At 32.5% G+C, this 10417-nt stretch overlaps 2 protein-coding genes across 2 annotated transcripts in view; both read right to left on the minus strand.

Moving 5' to 3' along the window:
- LOC138321791 (uncharacterized) overlaps window positions 1-10417 on the minus strand; it is a 127647-nt gene that overhangs the window by 35940 nt on the left and 81290 nt on the right. The window lies entirely within an intron of this gene.
- Window positions 3196-10417, minus strand: part of LOC138317122 (uncharacterized) — a 61468-nt gene continuing 54246 nt past the window's right edge. Inside the window, exons 7-13 of the mRNA XM_069258708.1 lie at window positions 7509-7532; window positions 7061-7156; window positions 6168-6227; window positions 5874-5897; window positions 4544-4630; window positions 3923-3940; window positions 3196-3693 (exon numbers count right to left, since the gene is read on the minus strand). Of these exons, the coding sequence (XP_069114809.1) occupies window positions 3620-3693; window positions 3923-3940; window positions 4544-4630; window positions 5874-5897; window positions 6168-6227; window positions 7061-7156; window positions 7509-7532 (383 nt within the window). The 3' untranslated portion in view covers window positions 3196-3619. The remainder of the gene's footprint in view (window positions 3694-3922; window positions 3941-4543; window positions 4631-5873; window positions 5898-6167; window positions 6228-7060; window positions 7157-7508; window positions 7533-10417) is intronic.

Here is a 10417-nt window from a genome sequence, read left to right on the forward strand (position 1 = left end):
AGCATAGGGAAGCCTCGGGTTTAAGATTTTGTGACCCTCGGGTAGAATATCCCTATCCTTCATATACAACTGTACAGTTATACACATATGAAAAAAGTCTTAAATATGTGATATTAAGGACGTAGTCTCACTTATAAATATTTGGTGATATATCCATAATTCGATTTTTGAATGTGCATAATCATATGTTAACTTTGCCGAGGTATTAATATATCGAATGGTCCGTGCAAGCGATTTTGATTGTTAAAATGTTACAATATGTACGTGAGCTTGATGAAATCCAATGTCAATCAAAGGTTCTGCAGCACAAGCTTAAAATGTGACTGACCAATCAAAAGGCGCCATGGATTTGCAATGGAAACTTCACTCGAAACGAACCCTCTCTGTTTCCGCCTTGATGCAATTCATTGTACATAATGTTATGCTAGAGCAATAAGATATTCCTAAAGAGCATAAATATTTTTGGCAAACTGAAAGACACAATAAGATAATTTTGTTGTATCTTATCTTGGTGAATGTATATATATATATATATATATATAATTCGTAACCTTACCGAATTTTTTCCTATACTCGATCACATTGTACAAGTATGCGTACAACAGCAAACTATATAGCGCCAATATTTAATAAAGAAGAACTATCAAAGAGAAAGGATTGATTCTATATATTACATGTATATAAATTCTAAGATAACACTATTGACGTCTTGAAGAAATATAGTGGTGGATTTTATTGATTTGTCTCTAGAGTCAAAGCACTGCGCCATACGTGACGTAACGACTTTCGTCGGAATTCGATTCATATATTGGCGGTCAAAGCTTCTCCGAGTCGCTCTCGATCACCATGATCAGACGATGTTTTTGGTGCGGACCTTGTGTTGTTATAACGACATTTATTTATCAGTTGTTTATATGGGGTCCAGCGAACATGATTTCTATACGAGTGTCTGACCTTTGTTGTGATACAGGATCATGTGTACATCACAGTGTGTTAACAGCTGCACTGCCCCTCATTGGTCATTCCAAATATCTTTTGCGTATGACTTTTGACTTTTGTCTATCATTTATTGTTGTTTTTTTAAACTGCATTGATTAACAGATTGATGCATATGTCAAGTATTTATATCAGATTAGTGGGTCTCTCATTAGGCACAATATTTTATAATGAATGCAGTGAATGTAGATTAGAAAAAAAACTTGGGTATGGGCTAGAGATCAACTTTAAATCTAAATTAATGAGATTAACAATTTTCATAATGAGCAACTTTCGTTGTATGATAAACGATAGCAACTTTTTGGAAAACCTATACATATTAACATTGAAAATAACCGATTACGCAGTGCATGGTCGATATTTTGTCTTTGGTCGATATAACCACGTGTTTTCAAAGTAAAGCATTACATTGTATATTCACTTTCATGCTTAGAATACCGTCAACTGAAATAATTGGAAGGCATATATTCTTGTTCCTTCCCCGATTAGACAATCCTCTTGGATACTAAACACATATGTACATAGATTTACATTCAGATTCGTTGTTTCTCTCACGCTTGATAACGCTTACAGTAAAAGCAAATACTTTTCGTAAAATGAAACGACATTAATATAATGATGTTATTGCAGGCCAAGAGCTGCGAAACCAGAATTTCAAATCCTTTCATAATTATTTGACTCAGATACCTAATAAATGATATTCTAGTTCTTCTATTCGCATACAGTGTCTATGTTGAAGCTTAAACTGTAGTTATCATCATATTGATAGAAATTAAAACCGTCATATGCCACATTTTGTTTGCGGTTATGATAACGTTTTGTATAAACTATATCCAAATAACCGGTTGATTTATTTTTTTATCGATAATCATGTCATTTAGAATCTTCTTACTTCTATAATAACTTTTAAAGCAAAGAACATATACATGTTGTTAAAAATACATTGGATATGTACGGTAATGTCTGTTCAAGGAATACTTAAGGATGTACACCTCTGAGAAGTCAAAATTTTCTTGTATTAAACCTTTTTTTCTCATATAGATTTTTGGAAATAGGAGTTCATACCATATAAGAAAATGGAAGAAAAAACATATGTCGGTGTGCTTGTTTGTGAGCTATTGTCTCTCAAAGATACCAAGTTGACAAAATCTGAGATTTTTGGGGATTTTTGCCGTTTTGACCATATACACAAGAGTTTAAAGCCATAATTTCCTAATGAGATGTTTGATATGTATGGAAGTTTGAAGAATTGATTTTCCTGTAGTTTTCTTTAGAAATATACAAGTTTTGATTAATAAGACTCATATTTTGTCACATAATAACAACATATGCTACCCCTACCCCTTGGTTTTGAGCTACAAAATACACCATTTTCAGCCATTTTTGCCCAATTTAACCCTTTATAGAAACAGTTGTGGTATTAAGCTTTTGTTAATATTTTGCATATCAATAGGATTGTTCTTTCTAAATTAGGCAGAAAAATGGGGGGTCAGTGTGCTTACTTGTTTGCCCCATTTGAATATTTGTTATTTTTCAGTATTTTAGAATAAGAAATAAAAGTGATCAAATTACCATTATATGTAAAAATAAATTGACAAAAGCTTATCACTTTACGCAATAATGCTCAATATTTTAATAACCACGATCCTAGTAAAGTTTAGCAGCAAAAATTAGCTCGATACAGCTAAAAATGCTGGTGCAGTGATAATTTAAGCAAAAACAATTTCAGTAAGAAATGGTTATACTATGGCTCTACTCAAAGAGGAAAAAGACACAATTTCAAAATGGCCGCCAAATGGGCCATTTCTTAAAATCCCTGTATAAAGAAAATCTACTGAAAATAGAAATATAATTTTTTGACAAAATTTGCACCTGGCAACATTCTACAGATATTGATAATAATGAATACGGTAATGTGACCACGGTTGTACTATTAGTCAGCACCTTTGCAGCTAAAATGAATAAAACGCGTTTGTCGTGTGTGCTGCATGGGTGTATTTCCCTATAGCATTATAATTGTTAATCAAACAATATAACACACAGTAGCAAATTTTAGTTTATCCTTTTCCTATAGAATAAATCTAGTAAGACTTCATGTAAGAAACACCTTACAAAACGTTCAAGTATATGTGAAATGATTGTACGATAATCAACAGAAATTACTGCAAAACTTTGCAAACAAGGTTTTATTTCATGTAAAATAAAATAAAAATAACCCATACATATCACAGCAAACACTTCGTTTGATATTATAATATACTTGTAATTTCTTTGTATATTGATATAAAATTACTTAAACGTCAATACGTTTAAATCAAATCCACTTTCTTTATATATCGTACGCAAATTAAAAACAATATCGATTGTTGAAAGATAAGTATTACAAATCTAAACTAATGGATCGGAGTTAATAGCAAATATATCACACTTATGTCACAATACGTTAATCTCAGATGTAACGTAAGACGGTAAAAATCTCATATAGGCAATCAAGTTGTCCTCTCAATTTCCAACTGTCTTCATTTCATCATCTTAAATTGGCATGCCCAGCCATCCGTCATTAGAGTGAAGAAGCAATGACCTCGACATCAGGACGACCCAGCGCTGCGCGAACACATACACATCAGAGACTCAGGGAGAACTTGATTATGACTGCGCTGATCAGTAACAGGGGAGACAATCCATGGGCGCCATTCGCTGAAAGAAGAACATGTTTTACATCAGTTGACATTCATATGGCAACATTAATGTGATAATCAATTCGTGTGTCGGATTCTAATATTTAAGGACCATTCTGTAAATATCTATACGAAACCATAGTCAAATTCAAAATTATATTACAGTACCACATTGCATAAAATCAAGTTAAATCATATACATAATATGATTTTCGACTTCTGAATTTTCTTTACAGGTCATATCTTACCTGAATTCTTTTTGGTACCTGTTGAGAAAAAAAAATCCATTTATTATTCACGAATATGTCGTTGGTTTAATATTTAACTTCAAGTTTACAAGTTGGCGTATATTTATTTATTTTTTTAAATGCCAATTAAAACAAAGGGACTTGTAAAGATAATTATGATGTGTGAATTATAATTACACTTATCGCGTTCAAATAAAGAGCTTGAAAAGAACATTCAATATTATTTAGCTAAGATGACTGTTGATGGTTTTATTTTTGCTAGAAATAATTCGCATATATTAATCATTTGGTCCTCAAGGGATGACAAAAATATTTGACTGGATACAAGTCGCAATAAAGATAATGATGCAGGAGTATTTTTAACAGGATATTGCATCAACAACAACATAAATAAAATTGATAAGGGGCAACTATACATAGGAAATGTAGATTGTATCGGCCTGAAAACATTTTCCTTATAGAGGAATAAGAATACAGCATGTGCAATTTTATAGTCCATCATGTCAGATGCGCGAGATCGGAGGATATAAATATGTAATGATGCTTGGTAATAATAAATATCACCTTAGGAACTGCCAATGAAATTAAATGAATGAATCCATTGTTTAAACAAACATTTACCAGAATTGTCTTTACAAGCAGGCGCACATGTTCCAGTCGTAGATCCCTTTTTACACGTGTTCAATGATGTGCATTTGGAGACGTCAACTAAACCAAGAAAATATTGTTCATTGGGATAACTTGAGAACATACGTGTAGCTATTCAATAAATAAAAACCGAAATGATACGAATAAGTTCACGCAAAGTCTCGATTTCCGGAAAAATATTACGTGACCCTACGGCCGTAGAAAATGTGTAAGCCTATAAGCGAGTCGGTTTTTCAATGGCAACTGTTACGAGATGGCAGGTATGTTTACAAGACGATATTTGACCGTTCGATATCAGGTTTATCTCCATGGAATAATGTCATAATACACGTCTTTTAACTTTTACGAAAAAATCTGTAACGTTACGTATAATGGGCCTTGAAGAAGAAAATCAATCGAAGATAAAGGTACTATGATATTTAAATCGTGTCTAGATTATCCGTAGCATGTTATAACATTATTTCAACGGTATAAATGTATGTATGTATATTAAAAATAGTTTCTTGCAGGAAACAAGATATGAAGTCACTGTGATGTCAACAATTCAAAGAAACAGTTTAAATATGCTCCACCGCTGACAAATGATATTTTTTCACTATCAAAAACAGGAGCAGGCGATTTAGTATTTTTCTTCAGTAACAAAAGTTACTTACTTTACACCATTACCACCTTTGAAAAGTTTGAGCTTCTAATTTTACTTCAAGTTAAAATTACAAAAAATAATAAATTGCATCCCGACAAAATTCCGCGGCACTATATCCTATATGGAATGAAGTACTGATTGCGCATGCACCAAAAGCAAAATACATTATTTTATATTACTTTTTCTGTTAACAAGACATATATATATACTATTAAATACCCATTATTGTTCAAGTGATGAATATTATTTATGCTCTGTCTGCGGTGGAGCATCTTTAAACATATCATTATGTACTCATTGTTACGTATAATGGGCCTTGAAGAAGAAAATCAATCGAAGATAAAGGTACTATGATATTTAAATCGTGTCTAGATTATCCGTAGCATGTTATAACATTATTTCAACGGTATAAATGTATGTATATTAAAAATAGTTTCTTGCAGGAAACAAGATATGAAGTCACTGTAATGTCAACAATTCAAAGAAACAGTTTAAACATATCATTATGTACTCATTGTTTACAATTGCCATGTTAATGAAGCGTCATGGGGTAATGTGCTATCACTTTGTAATAACAAGTAAGGATGGTACCAAGCACATATACAAGACTAAGTGGATATGAATTTTGTTACGCTGTAAAATATTAAAAAGAATACTTACTATCACCTGTTGGGTTACCGCTGACTGTTTGTGGAGAGCAGAAGACAATGCAATAAATAAACACATTACACATTATAAGTTATATGAGCGTAGACAATATTTTGTCATAAATTCTTCATAAATCAGTGATAAACATATGTTTTTGTCTTTTTCTAAACTGACAATGGTTGTCAGGTTATCTTCTAGAAAGAGTTATGAAATTATATCTATGCTTAATTAACTGTTGATTGATATTAACCAGAAAGAAACATATATCGAATCGTGGTATAAGATGTTTTATAATGATTAAATAACCTGTACAGTCCCAGCCGCATGTCTGAGTACCAGTGCACTGTGGAGATAAGGCGGTGCAGTCTGGACCAGCAATTGAATAAACAAAACAAAAAAGAAAAGAAAAGTATAAAAAATAATTCTAGTAGATATTCCTATTGGATTGGACTGCGTTTTGGAAACTCTGATGAAGTTGCAACACATGCTTCAGAGATCCACGATGATATACTGAAAACGCATAATGGCGATTATGTCAAAATTTAAAGCCACATTATGCTTTTTAAATATTGTTTATTATAAGATGGTTTCAACTTTTACGTCGTGATATAGCTGTATCCTTATTATTGTACGTTATCAGATGTTGCAAAACACAATAGTTCCCATGCGCGGCATTAACAAGATATCCCCTTAAACCTTGGGAAACTCTACAATTATGGGGTACACCTCACAAAGAAACCAATTCCTATTATCTTTCACCTCCTATGCGCTTGTTAAGACACTAATTCATGGGAACGACATTACATAGTCATCTTTTATATCGGATTTCAAGACTGACAATATCAACGTCGATCACATTTTTTAATTCCTTTAAAGACATCAACCGTATAAAAATAATGCAAACTATACGTGAACAGCTAAATACTTTAATTAATATAATAATACTGATACATTTTTGAATTTCATTAATAAAAAAAATTGCAGTCGACCAGGTTACCATCCAGCGCCGTAGGTTCACATAGGATATTTTAGACAAACACATTTATATTGATTTTCATGCCGAGCATATCCGTTGCATTCGATCAGAGGACAAACAATGTAATATTGATTGTCTATGATTACAAAACGTTACAGTTAGAGTACTTTGATATCTGGTCTTTGGTAAAATGATTAAATAACTAAGCGATATATAATCTTACCAGGATTGTCTTTACATGTAGACGCACATGTTCCGCTGGTGGATCCTTTCGTACAAGTTTTCGCTGAGGTGCACTTTGACACATCAACTAAATTAACTAAAGTTAATAAAAACCTTTTAAAATATCACTTTCATTCCATTGAAAAGAAATAGCATTTACCGAGAGAAGAAACTTTTATTCGAAACCTAGTTATATTGGGTAATTTTGAACGTGTGACAAAATTTCCTGTTTATTAGTTACTTTTTTTCCACTTTAAATAGCTCAAAACACTTTTAAAATATAATTCAATATCACAAATAACCCTTGAGTAAAACATTAAATGTGTGTCCATAGAAAGTCAATACATAACGCCTGTTTTATTTCAAATCAAATACTTGATTTCCACACACAAATAGTTTGGGTTTAGAGTTAAGATATAAATTATAAATCATTCAAATAAAATACATACCATTACCTGTTACGCTACCAGTCACTGTTTTGGCGGTAGAAATAAAATAGCAAATGAATGTCATGTGTATATCAACGAATTCTTTATCTTGATATACAACTTTGATAAAAATCGACGAAAAATTGAAATAAGTTATTTGTACTCTATCAAAAATGAATTAAACATTCTTTTTTTATCTTTCAAATATCATTTACAGCATTAACTTATATGTTACTTGTTGGTATTTTTCTGGATTTTTTGTCACTTCTCATTGGTCAAAAACACGCCACGTAATCACCGATAAAAACTATATTGCACGATTTTCCGGACGTAGTTTATAGAAAAAGTGCATCGCACAGTAATTTTTAGATAACGATATCAAAGATAATGATGACTTCCAGCTGATGACTGCAGTTTAAACTTTTACATTTTCAACATTAACACGGTGGGAAAGTAGGAAATAATCAAATAACAGTCATTAAGCATCTGGAGCCAAGGAATAATGAATACGTTTGATATTTATTTTTAAAAAAAAAAACCACATAGGCTTTAGTAACAACATTTAGGACTAAGGGCTAATCCTACTGTTTGTATAACGATTTTTATATTTTACGGAATGAGGAGTACTAAGCATTAAAAGAATTATCTTCATGTAGCAATCTGAATCTTTACTAATATATGGTTTGGCGTCGAACGTGGATTATTTTCGACTCAACGTGAGAACACAACTATACATTTAATTGACTGTGTCCGACATGGAGCTAACAGGTATAAATGTGAGTAACTACTGTATGGTAATTTACAAGCACGCATGTAATAAATGCGCAAGTGGTATCAATTGATACTGTTGTTCATATTTTTTTTTTTTAACTAAACTTGTTACAATATTATAAGAATGTAAACTGTCTTCACGAAAGCAGAATTCACAATGGCGTGCTTATATTAGTTCATCACACTCATTTCAAAATGTAAAAAATAAAGAAAAATAATAAAACAAAATATAGCATTTTTATTTCGGTCAATACATGGTTATATCGACCACAGAAAAAATATCGACCTCGGACTACATGTACGTCCTTCGGTCAATATTTTTTCTTGCTGGCTCGATATTACCATGTATCCGACCTCATTCAAATGCTATATTTGTGTAATATGTAATTCATATCGTTTACTTTGTATATTATATATACAACAATTATATTAAAATTTTAAATCTATACAGGAGAGAGAGTACTAATGGAGAATCGATGTTAACATGGTGAAAGCAAGAAACAAGAGTTTAAAAAGGAAGCAAGGAAATGTTTGCTATAAGTTACGACGCTGATAAAACTTCAAAATTAGTGAATTTTAGAACTAGTCAATCCCAAAAATATTGGTTCATTGTTTAATGAGTTCATCATCTGCAAATAACAATATCAACATTGATGCCGACAAGTTTGCGAATTTTTTCAGTTCAATTAATAATCCGGACGACCTTTTTTTACAACCCGACGAAGATGTAGTAAATTATGTTGATAGGTACGATAAAAATAGTGAATTGCAAGTAATGTTTAAATGAACTAAATCAAAACATAGACCAAAAGGAAATCACAGATGCTTTAAGGTCGGCTTAAAACGGAAAAGTGCAGGGCCTGAATTGGTGATAAACGAGTTTTTGAGTAGAGGGCGCAACATACTTACCCCATACCTCGAAGCGTTATTCAATGCTATTTTTAGAATGGGGAATTACCCCACTATTTGGTCAGAGAGTTACGTGATACCCATTCATAAAAAGGGAAGCAAATCAGATGTTCGTAATTATAGAAGGTGTTACTTTATTAAGTGTGGTTGGTAGAAGCTTTTTACGATCATTCATTTGAACAAACTTGGTTGCCCTTTATCCAAGCATGATACAGGCCAAATATCAGTACCCTGGGCCTTTCGGTTAAAGCTAGGGTGTAATTATGTGGAGAAGAATTCGTTTGAATGAAAAGTTTACGGATGGCGGACGTCGGACGGCGGAAGGTGCACGGCACACGGCGCACGACGATGAACGGTGAAAGATGACAATAGGTCATCCTGACCCTACGGGTCCATGAAAACCCTAAAAATGTTTAACATCGAACGCGTTCATGCATGTGTACAGTTGTTTCATGGCTTTTCAGTAGCATATGTTTTGTTACCTGAACCGCAATATTCAACTTATTACAATCTCTGGCAAAAAAAAAAAAAAAAAAAAAAAAAAAAAAAAAACACTTTCGCTGAAAGAATTCCGGTATATTTGGGTCTGGCGCGCCGGTGTTTATGACGTCAACAATTAGATATGGCGTCAACAATATAAAACGCATGCAAATGTTCTGCGCCAGTCAACTGTCAAACTACTGACTTGTCAATGGTCGAAATTACTTCATTTGCATTTATATAGAGAGTTAGGTAATAATGTTAACTATTTTATAACGCATTAATTATCTCGTTTCTGACATGAACGACCTTTCATAGGATTACTACTGTCTAATTATTTTATAAATGTGGTATGGTGAGCCTTGTTATAACTGGAAATAATGTTCGATGTTCCTTGCCTTGTCAAATGAGGTGGTAGAGAATAGTTGATAGATGAAAGTTCATAGTTGAAAGTGTCCCGAGTTGTGTCAATTTTTTATCTAAATGATTGGTATTTTCTGTGCAAGCTAGATCACAACTTTCCTACGTGTAACTACCTTTACCCTTAACTACAGGTCCAGACGACTACCTTGTAAATGCATCCATATATCAGTGAAAGAACATTTATTTTAAGAGATTACACATTTTCAATATGTTTAAAGTTCTGTGTCCATTTTCTGTTCTAGCAATATATTTAGCAAAGCTGTAAGAAATAAAAATCAGACTCCAATACAAGCGTCCTTTGGTGTCACAGATTTGCATATTCTTTACTCTTTGATCATTGGTTCATC

Source organism: Argopecten irradians, chromosome 1 (genome assembly GCF_041381155.1).
Source record: "Argopecten irradians isolate NY chromosome 1, Ai_NY, whole genome shotgun sequence".
NCBI classification, from domain to species: domain Eukaryota; kingdom Metazoa; phylum Mollusca; class Bivalvia; order Pectinida; family Pectinidae; genus Argopecten; species Argopecten irradians.